The 14,084-nt window shown below is 44.5% G+C and overlaps 1 protein-coding gene across 11 annotated transcripts in view; it reads right to left on the bottom strand.

Moving 5' to 3' along the window:
• Window positions 1–14,084, bottom strand: part of RBM33 (RNA binding motif protein 33) — a 297,939-nt gene that overhangs the window by 232,982 nt on the left and 50,873 nt on the right. For all 11 annotated transcript variants that reach the window (XR_010177641.1, XR_010177640.1, XM_063921887.1 and 8 more), the window contains exon 5: window positions 6,138–6,429. Coding sequence is in view for 9 of the 11 variants with exons in the window: in XM_063921887.1 (XP_063777957.1) it covers window positions 6,138–6,429 (292 nt within the window). In the remaining 2 variants the exon portion in view is untranslated. The remainder of the gene's footprint in view (window positions 1–6,137; window positions 6,430–14,084) is intronic.

Raw genomic sequence — 14,084 nt, 5'->3', positions numbered from 1 at the left:
TGTGACATACACTGCATAATTGGGGTTTTACCATGTTTACAGTAAACACATACACAGAGAAGTAATACAATAGCAAGTTTGCCCGTACTGTATGCGAGAGGGAGACAGAGAGAAGGGAACAGCACACCTAAGCTAAACAGCCCCAGTGAGGCTGCAAGCTGTTATATGACTGTGTAACACCGGAGTATTAGTCCTTTTCAGGACACAGATTGTGTACAATAGCAGCTCTCCCCCTTTGCTACACCCCTATCCTGAGTGTCTGGAGGAGCTGTGTCCCTGCTGCTGCAGCTGTAAGCAGAGGAATGCGCCAAAACGTTGCTGGTCCCGCTCTGAGGAAGCTCCGCCCCCTGTAATGGCACCGGAGCTTCAGTGATATTTATACTGGCAAAGTCTCCATATAAGTATAAAACATCACAGCAAGTGTTATTTTTCACTACTGCTGCCAGTGTACAGAGGGGGGCCATAGCGGGTCCCCCCCAGGAGGGTCCCGTATGCCGCCCCTGCGTCTTTGCCACACCAAGAACCGGGGACCCACCTAGCGGGGCCTCCGGTTTGTACGCACCACTGTCACCTTCAGGCAATGTTAGGGATGTGAGACGTGCTGCGATTGTGACCACTAAGGCGCAGTGGCCCGCAGTACAACCACCTCTCAGGACGGTGGTCCTGCAATGGGGAAGTGGCTCTGATGTCTTACAGAGGCCGGTGACCGTTACTCCCTAACTCCCACGGTGCTGGTATGCTGTTGCCCAAATAGCATAATGAAAATAATAAAGTTTTAAAAGAAACTGAAAAAACACTCTCTGGAGCTCCAGAGTGTGCATCCTCTCCTGAGGGCACTTTTTTCTAAACTGCATGTGGGAGGGGGCATAGAAGGGAGGAGCCAGCACACCTAGTTGAAGCAAGCTGAAGTGCACCGGCTCCTTTGGACCCAGTCTATACCGCATCGTACTAATTCTGCAATATCCCTTATGGATGCTAGGGAAATATATAGCAGAACCCCGCTTGATTTTGAAGCCTTGTCTGATTTCCCTGAAATGTTATCCTAAACAAAGGTAAAAATTAAATCAATTGCCTAAGTCCCTACAAGGAATAGTGCAGGGAGGCCACCTGTAACCCCAAAGTGATAAACCTACAGTAGAGGTATAACCACAGAGAATGAACTGAAGTTGCTGACCTAGATTCAAGAAAACTCAAAAGTATGTACAAGTCTGTCAGAGGCAACCAATACAGAAATCTAGTAGGTTATCAACAGGAAATATTGCTATAAGCCCACAAAAACTGCTCTTCTATGCCTCGGAGTAGAAATCCATGCAGCATTCAACCAATCTGCTGAGCCGCTCACTGTATGATGGAAAATTGCGCCTGAGACGCAGAGCCCGTCAAGGAGTGTGGGGCACCAGGAAAAGGATCTGATATGGAGATTTACTGCTGCTACAGACCCACTCCCTTGTTATTGTGTATAGCAGAGCAGCGCTAGCGGAAGCTGCACTAGGGCGTGGCTCTACATGATGCCACATGCTAGGTCCATCAGTGAAAAGGGTCACAGCCCAGTGCTAGCAGTGTAGCCAGTGGCTGCTCCTACCTGACCCAGCACCTCCTTGGATGTGGCGATGGAAGAACCCTAGGGACCAGCTTCTCACCAAAGGCTGTGTGCAGAGTGGGACAAGGGCTCACACTAGTCCATTCTAACAGCTCCTACTTTGTCAGTGCTCGTCTTCTGTAAACAGGGACTGAGCATCTAATCTGTAAAATGGAAAATAAATAAAACAAAACCTAACTTAAAGGTAGGGGACAAAAGGAGTGGTAAGAGGGAAAGGAGTTAAGTTTTTAACTATTTTAGTGCCAAACTCCATAGCCCACACTCTAACCCAGCTGTCCTGACTGCAGCGTCTCCCAGGGGGATGTGAGGGGAAGTATTAAAACAGCTAAATAAATAAATGTTACACAAGCCTGTTTAGCAGTTATTCTTAGTGTAGTTTTAAATGATTGCTTAGGCAAACCAAGTCTAAAGCCCCGTACACACGGGGAGATATGTGCTGAGCAATCTAGCACAGAACGCTCAGCACACATCTCTCCCTCTCTCCCCCAGCTCAGCACACAGCGCAATGTGTGCTGAGCGAGGGGAGGGGCGCACATTTCACACAGCAGTGAAGCGAGCGATCTACTAGATTTGGCATGCATGTAGGCCAAATCTAGAGTCAGCGATAGCGACGCTCTGGGCCACGCATCGCTATTGCTATGGGCATATTATCTAGTCAGAATGCTCAGAATTTAAGCACGGATCTCTCCGTGTGTACCCCCCCTCCCCCCCCCCTTTTATTAAATCTACCCCCTAAAGACACTACCTAAAGTACAGTAAGTTAGACTCGATTGCTTGTTTCCAATCGGAAGTGAAGTATATACTGTTTTAGAAAGTGGGCTACCTCCAAAAGTGTGTGTCCTCCAATGCAAGATGAGGTTTTTCTTGTTTTTCGAACATATATTGTACCTCCGTATATAATATCTGAATTATATAGCGCAATTTTTATTAACAGCATTTGTATATTTTTGCTTTATAGAAGATCACAAACGTTAACAAGCACTTTTAAAAAGAGACAGTAGATTCCACAATCAATTCATAGGGGTATATGCAATTGTGGTCGAATTCCCGAAATTGTCGAATTTCGGGTCATTTTCGACCAAAAAAAAAAATTCCCCTATGCAATCCAGTGCTTTCCGACCAAAAAACGGACTTTCAAAATTCGACTTTTTGAAATTCGAATTTTTGCAAATTCGACTTTTCTGCAATGATATAAGTGCTGCAATTCGACCAAAGCATATTCAATTCAAGTTTTGAAATTCGACAGCAGTGCTTTTAGACAGCAAATTCGTCATTTTCAATCCGCCACACTTTGGAGGGTGAAAACAAATAAAAAAAATTTAAACATGTTTTTTTTGGTGTTTTTTTTTTTGGGAATAGCAGATCTATTTATATTAGAAGGGATTAGGTACTTTTTTTTTTTTTTTGGGAGGCACAAATATTATTTATATATTTTTTAAAATATTATTTTTTTTATTTTATTTTTTTTTTATGCTGGAAGGGTAAAATCATAAAAAAAAATGGCGTGGGGTCCCCCCTCCAAAGCATAACCAGCCTCGGGCTCATTGAGCTGGTCCTGGTTCTAAAAATGCGGGGAAAAAATTGACAGGGGATCCCCCGTATTTTTAAAACCAGCACCGGGCTCTGCGCCTGGTGCTGGTGCCAAAAATACGGGGGACAAAAAGAGTAGGGGTCCCCCGTATTTTTAACACCAGCATCGGGCTCCACTAGCTGGACAGATAATGCCACAGCCGGGGGTCACTTTTATGCCGTGCCCTGCGGCCGTGGCATCAAATATCCAACTAGTCACCCCTGGCCGGGGTACCCTGGGGGAGTGGGGACCCCTTCAATCAAGGGGTCCCCCCCCCCCAGCCACCCAAGGGCCAGGGGTGAAGCCCGAGGCTGTCCCCCCCCATCCAATGGGCTGCGGATGGGGGGGCTGATAGCCTTTGTGATAATAAAAAGATATTGTTTTTTCCAATAGTACTACAAGTCCCAGCAAGCCTCCCCCGCAAGCTGGTACTTGGAGAACCACAAGTACCAGCATGCGGGAGAAAAACGGGCCCGCTGGTACCTGTAGTACTACTGGGAAAAAAATACCCAAATAAAAACAGGAGACACACACCGTCGACAGTAAAACTTTATTTCATACGTCGACACACACATACTTACCTATGTTCACACGCCGACATCGGTCCTCTTCTCCATGTAGAATCCACGGATACCTGTAAAGAAAAGTTCAAAATACTCACCTCAACCATGGTCCAGAGATAAATCCACGGACTTGGCAAAATAAGAAAACGCAAATACCCGCACCAAAAACGGACTGAAAGGGGTCCCATGCTGACACATGGGACACCTTTCCACGAATGAGACCTGTCAGTGACAGCTGTCACTGACAGGTCTCTAAGCCAATCAGGAAGCGCAACTTCGTTGCGCTCACCTGATTGGCTGAGCGCTGTCTGCACTGTGACAGCGCATCGCACAGCTCCCTCCATTATATTCAATGGTGGGAACTTAGCGGCTAGCGGTGAGGTCACCCGCCGGTCAGCGGCTGACCGGCGGGTGACCCCACCGCTACCCGCAAAGTTCCCACCATTGAAAGTAATGGAGCGGCTTTGCGATGCGCTGTCACAGTACAGACAGCGGACAGCCAATCAGGTGAGCGCCACGGAAGTAGCGCTTCCTGATTGGCTGAAGGGACGTCAGTGACAGGAGTCACGTGATGTCCCGGCATTCGGGAGAAAGGGGTCTGATGTGAAAACATTGGACCCCTTTCTAGTCCGGTATGGATCGGTGTTCGGTTTGTTTTTTTGCCAAGAACGTGGATTTACCTCTGGACGTGGATGTACCTCTGGACGCTGGAAGGTGAGTATAATTTTTTCACAGGTACCCTCGGATCGTCGGCGACCGTGGCAGTCGGCGTGTCAACATAGGTAAGTATGTGTGTGTCGGCAGTATGTAATAAAGTTGTACAAGTCACGGTGTCTGTGTCCTGTTTTTATTTGGGTATTTTTTTTCCAGTAGTACTACAGGTACCAGCGGGCCCGTTTTTCTCCCGCATGCTGGTACTTGTGGTTCTCCAAGTACCAGCTTGCGGGGGAGGCTTGCTGGGACTTGTAGTACTAATGGAAAAAACAATATCTTTTTATTATCACAAAGGCTATCAGCCCCCCCATCCGCAGCCAATTGGATGGGGGGGGACAGCCTCGGGCTTCACCCCTGGCCCTTGGGTGGCTGGGGGGGGGGGGACCCCTTGATTGAAGGGGTCCCCACTCCCCCAGGGTACCCCGGCCAGGGGTGACTAGTTGGATATTTGATGCCACGGCCGCAGGGCACGGCATAAAAGTGACCCCCGGCTGTGGCATTATCTGTCCAGCTAGTGGAGCCCGATGCTGGTGTTAAAAATACGGGGGACCCCTACTCTTTTTGTCCCCCGTATTTTTGGCACCAGCATCAGGCGCAGAGCCCGGTGCTGGTTTTAAAAATACGGGGGATCCCTGGCCAATTTTCCCCCTGCATTTTTAGAACCAGGACCAGCTCAAAGAGCCCGAGGCTGGTTATGCTTTGGAGGGGGGACCCCACGCCATTTTTTTTTCGGGTTTTTCCCGTTTTTTTCCCGTTTTTTAAAATCGCGGCAAAATCCGCCAAATCGGCCGATTTTCGCCCGCGATTCTGGCGAATCCGTTTTTCATTGAATATGGTGAATCCCGGCAGGCACCTGCCGGGATTCACCTGGCGAATTTGGTCGAATTAAAAAACCGGCGATAATTGCCGCGAATTCGACCGCAATTGCATATACCCCATAGTCTATCCATTCTGGGTAAGCAGGATGATCTGATAGGCAACATACACAGAAATGTTTTAATGCCCAATCATAGTACTAGGAAAAAAACATGTCTATAACAATTAAGTTTATGCATCAGCCTTTAACATTTTCAGATTAAAAGTCTTATCTATATGAAAAAATGAAATATTGAAAAGCAAAAATGTATTCACACATACACAAAATTAACCTTTTCTTTTCTAGCTGACCTACCCTCAAAATAATGAATCCTTTATAAATCTATTATCTCTGTGGGCAAACACCGTCCCTTCAATCTCTTCATTCAGGTTTGGACAGCTATTAGTTACAAAAATGACTGGTGAGAGCAATCAATCATTCCCTTAGAGTAAGCACCTTAAAGATGTCTTTAGGAAGTCAATAATCTTTTAGCTTTAGATTACTATCAGATCTTGTTCAAAAGCTTGGATAATAGCTTTTGCATTAAACACTATGAACAATTGCAAGTGGACCCTGGAACACAAAGCAGTTTTCATCCACGACGATACAATCCTCAAGGTCATGATTCTCTTTTGCCGTCTAGCATGACAAAAGACTGTTACCTGACAACAAACAAGCTGTCAACACAAACTGTCACAATCTAGATAAAGAAACTGGCAGACACTGATAATAGGTCTTATTTTCATCTCATTCTGGAAGTGAATAGATTTCAAATCACCCTTAAACATAAGGCACATGAAGAACCATAATCAGCAGATACAAGTCAGGACTTACTTGAAATTCATCCAGAGGTTCATTTATCTCAAGCTCCAGTACCTCATCTGTGGTTTCTTCTTCAGTATATTCTACCTGTTCATCAACAAGCTCATCATTTTCTTCATAGGAGTCCACCGCCAAATCTTCACAGTTACTCTCTTGCAAATCAAGGTCTTCATATACCTCTTCATTCTCTGCCTCTTCAAATTCTGTCTCCTCTGCTGTACACTCCTCACTCATGCTCTTAGAAAGGTCAAATGAAGACATGTCCCCAGTGGTTGCGTTGAGACTGACAGTGACTCCTTGTGAACTATGATAAAAAATTTCAACCTATCAGTTTACTTGATGGAATTCATCATTTTTGGAAAAGCTCTGAAAACGAATTTTCAATAATCTACCTGGCCACCAGTGATACTAAGGGGGTATTCAATTAGCGCAGTTCTTTTGACAAGTCAAAAAATAATAGATATGGCAGACTTACCGTTGATAACTCAATTTCTCCTAAGTCCACAGTATCCACAGGATAAACATTGGGCATATGAGGTAGCGACAACGGAATGGCACCAACGATAAACTTTCAGCCTCCCAGAATGCAACGGGCCAGTCCCCTATATCCCCGCCTCCTGGCACTGGCAATTCAGTTGTTTTCCAAAGCTCAAGGTAGGAGCATCATAGAGAGCCCTAATCAGGCAAGAAGAACACACATGCACACCCATCCGTACAAGAAAGAAGAGGTTAGTAGGTGAAAGGATCCTCAAATCGGGTGCATCAGGGTGGGATCCCTGTGGATACTGTGGACTTAGGAGAAATAGAGTTACAGTGGGGATTGAAAGTTTGGGCACCCCAGGCAAAAAATCATTTTAATGTGTAAAAAGAAGCCAAGGAAAGATGGAAAAATCTCCAAAATGCATCAAATTACAGATTAGACATTCTTATAACATGTCAAAAAAAAGTTTGATTTTATTTCCATAATTTACACTTTCAAAAGAACAGAAAAAAAAATGGCGTCTGCAAAAGTTTGGGCACCCTGCAGAGTTAATACCTTGTACTGCCCCCTTTGGACAGCTGAGACCTGGCAGTGTCATGGATTGTTCTCAATCATCGTCTGGAAAGACCAGGTGATGTCAATCTCAAAGGTTTTAAAAGCCCAGACTCATCTGACCTTGCTCCAACAATCAGCACCATGGGTTCCTCTAAGCAGTTGTGTAGAACACTGAAACTGAGAATAGTTGACGCTCACAAAGCAGGAGAAGGCTATAAGAAGATAGCAAAGCGTTATCAGATGCCCATATCCTCTGTTCGGAATGTAATTAAGAAATGGCAGTCATCAGGAACAGTGGAAGTTAAAGCAAGATCTGGAAGACCAAGAAAAATATCAGACAAAACAGCTCGCAGGATTGTGAGAAAAGCAAGTCAAAATCCACGTTGGACTGCACGATCCCTCCAGGAAGATCTGGCAGACACTGGAGTTGTGGTACACTATTCCACTATAAAGAGATACTTGTACAAATATGGTCTTCATGGAAGAGTCATCAGAAGAAAACCTCTTCTACGTCCTCACCACAAAAATCAGCGTTTGAAGTTTGCAAATGAACATATAGACAAGCCTGATGCATTTTGGAATAAAGTTCTGTGGACCGATGAGGTTAAAATCTGACTTTTTGGCCGGAATGAGCAAAGGTACGTTTGGAGAAGGAAGGGCACAGAATTTAATGAAAAGAACCTCTGTCCAACTGTTAAGCATGGGGGTGGATCAATCATGCTTTGGGGTTGTATTGCAGCCAGTGGCACAGGGAACATTTCACGAGTAGAAGGAAAAATGGATTCAATAAGATTCCAGCAAATTTTGGATGCTAACTTCATGCCATCTGTGAAAAAGCTGAAGTTAAAGAGAGGCTGGCTTCTACAAATGGATAATGATCCTAAACACCAATTTGAAAAAACTCTTGCGCTATAGTTATATAATTACAAGATATGGATGACAAGAATGACAAACTCCTGATAAATTCAAAATATATTTACTATTGTATAAATTATCATATAATAAAACAAGACCGGTCTTTAAAACACCAAAAAATAATAACAAATATGTATACTTTCTAATACATGGAGGTGGACTTAAGCATACTCTGTGCACACGTCTGTGCACAGAGTATGCTTAAGTCCACCTCCATGTATTAGAAAGTATACATATTTGTTATTATTTTTTGATGTTTTAAAGACCGGTCTTGTTTTATTATATGATAATTTATACAATAGTAAATATATTTTGAATTTATCAGGAGTTTGTCATTCTTGTCAGCCATATCTTGTAATTATATAACTATAGCGCAAGAGTTTTTTCAAATTGGAGTTTTGTGGTTAATTGCACTTGGGTGGTCCAGTGTAATTTATTTGACCTGTGAACCCCAGGTCATTAACTTTTTGCAGCTGAGTTTTACTATATTCAAAATGTTTTTTAACAGAAAATACTATTAGCGCCCGATATAAAGAGGTTTTAATGATCCTAAACACACCTCAAAATCCACGGTGGATTACATCAAAAGTCGTAAACTGAAGGTTTTGCCATGGCCTTCACAATCTCCTGACCACAACATAATTGAAAATCTATGGATAGACCTTAAAAGAGCAGTGCGTCACAGACAGCCCAGGAATCTCAAAGAACTGGAAGACTTTTGTAAGGAAGAATAGGCGAAGATACCTCAAACAAGAATTGAAAGACTCTTGGCTGGCTACAAAAAGCGTTTACAAGCTGTGATACTTGCCAAAGGGGGCAGTACAAGGTATTAACTCTGCAGGGTGCCCAAACTTTTGCAGACGCCATTTTTTGTTTTCTGTTCTTTTGAAAGTATCAATTAAGGAAATGAAATCAAACTTTTTTTGACATTTTATAAGAATGTCTAATCTGTAATTTGATGCCTTTTGGAGATTTTTCCATCTTTCCTTGGCTTCTTTTTGCACATTAAAATGAATTTTTGCCTGGGGTGCCCAAACTTTCAATCCCCACTGTATCAACGCTAAGTCTACCATAACTTATTTCTGTTGCAGGATCCACAGGTTATCCACATGACAAACATTGAAATGTCCCAAAGCAAATTTAGTGGTGGGGGACACTCCTGATCGGACAGGAAAATCCTTCCCCCGAATTCAGCGTCCTGAGAGGCAAAGGTATCAAATGCATAATGTCTAATGAATGTGTTAATGGAAGACCATGTGGTTGCCTTACATATCTGTTCAGCTGAAGCACCACGTTGTGCTGCCCATGACAGACCTACCTTACGAGTAGAGTGAGCAGAGACATTAGCCAGAACAGGGAGATCAGCTTGAGAATATGCTTCTAAAATAGTCATCCGAAGCCACCTCGCCAGTGTCTGTCTTTCTGATGGCACTGGTACGATCCACATAGATACTTAAGGAGCGGACTACATTCAATGATGCATCTCCTGCAAAAAGGTTCGCCCTTGGAAGGCCGGGACAACAGTTTCTTTATTAAGGTGTAATTTAGACAACACCTTAGGAAGATGATCATATTTGGTTCTAAGAACCGCTCTATCTGGATGAAAAATCAGAAAAGGAGGGCGACATAATAATGCCCCTAAATCTGAAACACTTCTAGCTGAAACAATAGCCAGTGGAAAAAGAGCGCTAGTAGTAAACCATTTAAGATCCACTTGCTTTAGTGGTTCAAATGGAGCAACCTGAAGTGCCTTTAGGACTAAACTTAAATCCCAAGGCAATGCAGGAAGAACAAAAGGAGGTTGGATGTTAAGCATTAACTGGAAGAAAGTGCGAGCATTCTGTAGGTTAGCAATTTTGTTTTGGAACCATAAAGTTAATGCTGACACCTGCACTCTCAAGAATGCCACCCGTAGACCTTTGTCCATTCCTGCCTGAAGGAATGCTAGGACTCTGGAAACTCTGAAAGACCTAGGGTCAAATTTTCGGTCACTGCACCATTGAATATAGGCTTGCCATATTCTGTAATTAATGCGAACGGAGGATGTTTTCCTTGTTCTAAGCATTGTTTGAATTACCTGTTGTGAGAATCCTCTTGCTTTCAGAATGGAAGTCTCAAGAGCCACGCCGTCAAAGACAGTCGATCCAGGTGCTTGTAATAGCAAGGACCCAGAGACAGTAGATCTGGACGTTGAGAGTAGAAATGGAGCATCCATTGACAGTCTCTGCAGATCTGTGTACCAATGTCTTCTGGGCCAAGCCGGAGCTATTAGTATCATGGCGCCCTTTACTTGTTTTACCTTTCGCATCACCTTGGGCAACAGGGCGATCGGTGGAAACACAAAGGCCAGACGTACCCATCTCACTTACAGGGCAACCACAAAAGTCGTTCTTGGATCCTTTGTTATTGACCCATATGCAGAAACTTTGTTGTTTTGACCAGACACCATGAGATCTATCTCCGGTAACCCCCATTTGTCTACCAGGGTCTGGAAGACCTTGGGGTGTAAAGCCCATTCGTTTGCATGAATTGCGTATTGACTGAGAAAATCCATTTCCCAGTTTAGGACTCCCGGAACAAACACTGCGGACAAGGCTGGATGATGAAGTTCTGCCCACCTTAACGTGCAGCTTACCTCATTCATTGTTTTTTGGCTGAGAGTTCTTCGTTGATGATTGAGGTACGCTACTGCTGTTGAATTGTCCGAACGAATATGAAGTGGTTTCCCATGAAGAAGGTCCTTTGCCTGAATGAGTGCCATATAAATGGCCCGAAGTTCCAATTTATTTATTGGCAGACAACTTTCTTCATTGGTCCACTGTCCTTGGAAGCAACTTCTTCGTGACACTGCTCCCCAGCCCTTAAGACATCTGTCAGAATTTCCCAATCTGATATCCAAAAGGGTCTCCCTTTGTCCAGACGGGATGTCTGTAGGCACAAGGCAGAGGAAGGACCATAATCTGCGTTTTTATTGTCTGATGAAAACCATTCCATTTGGAAAGGATCAGATGTTGCAGAGGCCTCGAGTGGAAGTGAGCATACTCCACCATGTCGAACTTCTGAATTGCCTCTTGCAGAGCCCTGGCCTTCATTTCCAATGAAGACGGGCTGGTACAAAAAAACCTTAGAGGAGGGCGTTTCTTGAAAGCAAACGCTTAACCGTGAGATACCGCTTCTTGCACCCAGGCATCTGTGGTAGACTGCTGCCAGATCTGTGCAAAATGAAGTCGGCATCCAACCCTGGGGTGCCCTAGGTGGAGGCCCGCACCATTAGGTTTATGGCTTAATTTTTGACTTCGAAGCCGGCCTTCTGGTAGCCCAATGCTTTTTAGTCTTACCCCACTTGTCAGATTGAGACTGTTTGCCATAACCCCCAAAAGGGCAGAAAATCTGGAAATCTAAGCTTGGATTGGTGTGTGGAAGGAAACGTCACTTTCTTGGAGTCTGCTTCTGACTCCAAAATACCGTTTCATTCTTTACCAAAAAGAATATCTCCAGTAAAAGGCAAAGACTCCAGAACCTTCTTGGATTCTGAGTCAGCTTTCCATGTACATAGCCAAACTGCTCTGCGAGCTGCTACTTCTGAGGCTGATGCCTGAGAGGCAACCGTACCCATATCCAAGGCTGCTTCTTCCATAAAACGAACTGCCTGTTTGATATGTGCAATAAGGGATTTTTGATCTCTAGATGCCAAAAAAAGATCATTCTCTATTGCATCAGCCCAGGCTGCCACTGCTTTTGCCATCCAGGCTGAAGCCATGGCTGGTCTTATAATTGCCCCAGACAAGGAGAAAATGTTTTTTAGAAAACCATCTATTTTCCTATCTGTGACATCATTTAATGATGTTGAAGGCAGAGATAATATAGATTTCCGCGCCAATCAAATGACATGCGTATCTACTTTGGGAGCCACCTCCCTTTTTAAACAGTCCCCAGGCGGAAGAGGATCCACAGAGTTAAGACCTTCATCCTCATCTATGTATGCAGACTGAGTTCGATGAGTTCTCATCCTCTGACGAGTCCCCATCTGAAACATGTGTAGACTGTGAAGTTGTTGTTCCATGTCTATGTGATTTACTTTCCATCGGCCTTTCAGCCTGTTTTTGTTGAAAGGCTGCAGATTCCTGTACTGGATGTGATAAACCCCAGGTGGAATGTTGCAAGTAATGGTTAACAGGGTAACCTATTCCTGGTATAGGAGCTGGCATTATCCACTCAGCTATACTGGGTAATGTCTCTGCAAACGTAGCCCATGGGGTTAATCCATTTTGAACCAGATCCTGAGAGGTTAACCCAGCTTTGCAAGACAAACATGAAATGAGTGTTGATGCTGCTGTGGAGAGTGTATCCGCCTCACCCTTGCCTCTCTTAGACATGATAAATAAATCACACACCTGTACAGTGTTAACTACACAATTTGTGACTGAAATCACTTTAAAACTTGTTAAAGTGACATACAATCCGATCCCTCCCTGCTTCACATCAGCATTGAGGATCGGAATACACAGAAACTGACAGAAAATAGTAAAGTCAGCAATCACATTAGCAATCAGTCACAGGTTACACATTAGTAAAATAAGCAATATGAGCACATCTTCAACTACAGATACATTTCAAGTATGTAGGAGAAACATATTACTGCATTACATCCTATAGGACTTTAAATGTATTCAGTCACACAGCGATGGTAGAGACTTAGTGCTTTATCACCAAGCTCAGGAGAGTGGGATACATGGAGACTTCCAGGATTGATCAAACGCCGAGTGGATCCAGACACTATTAGTGTACACAACCGCCCCGTGAACCTACAGTGAACACAGACGCCCAAGTGAACACCGACGGACCAGTCATACAGCTGCCTATGCTGCGACTGGGTCATTTTAGACACACAGCGTCTCAGACGGAAGCGGGAAATCAGTTCATGGCGGGAAACTCAGAGGAAACTGGTCATGAACCAGGGGGAGAGGCAACCAGGGTAGCGTCTCACTCCAACTGCTAACATCAACCCCAGGTATTACGGCCTCATACTACTCCTGGAGCCTATGATCCCTGAGGACTAGCGCTGGTGCACACGAGGTGGCAGACGAGTCAGCGACTGTTTGGTAGTCTCCATCCTGAAACAGTGCGGCTGTCTCTCGAATTTCCCCTCTAAGCGGAACAGATGCCTTACCTTCTCCCCGTGCTCTGGCCACAGCTTTGTAACGTCTGCTGGACTTGCTAGTACATCCTACACAGACGCCGCCGAACAGCACTGTACACGTGGGTAAGCGTTGTCGCGACCGGGCAGGGAGCTGTTGGAGCGACTCTTTGTAAGGTATGTATAAGACTTTTATTAGAAAGATCGATTTAAAAAAATAAAAATTAATAAAAAAATAGGACTACAAAAATAAAATAAAAAGCTCACGGCTGCTAAAAACCAGCAGCCCACTGACCATGGTCTGGCTCCTGCCGCACCAAACAAAAAACTGAATTGTCTGAGCCAGGAGGCGGGGATATAGGGGGCTGGCCAGTTGCATTCTGGGAGGCCAAAAGCTTTGATCGTTGGTGCCAATCCGCTGTCGCTACCTCATATCCGCAATGTTTATCCTGTGGATAACGTGTGGACCCTGCAGGAGAAACCTGTACTTTTCACCCGTTTTTAGGTTGATTTTACATTCGACCTATTCAATGCCCGTGCCGTTTACGTAAATGTATAAATCGTCAATATGAGAGAGACATGATTTCAGCACACGTTATATGCACTGATACCACTTCTACTCCATGCATTACAGCGGTGGTGCATGCAGAATGACATTGTCGCTGCTATATAAAAGATAGTACGCCAATATGCAGGCAATTAATGTATGGTCAGTTGCACTGACCGTTCAGACATCTGCAACTATTGATTTCAACAGCTGAAGGTGTTGTTGCACATACACCTGGCTGCGGTGGGTGCCGGTTTCTGGTTGCATGTGAGCTCTTACGCGAGTAGCAAGATCTTGCGCATGTGCACCAGAGCCGTCCAAGGA

This window comes from Pseudophryne corroboree, chromosome 5, assembly GCF_028390025.1.
Source record: "Pseudophryne corroboree isolate aPseCor3 chromosome 5, aPseCor3.hap2, whole genome shotgun sequence".
Taxonomy (NCBI): domain Eukaryota; kingdom Metazoa; phylum Chordata; class Amphibia; order Anura; family Myobatrachidae; genus Pseudophryne; species Pseudophryne corroboree.
Note: the sequence above shows the minus strand (reverse complement) of the source record. Positions and strands in the feature narration are given on the sequence as shown.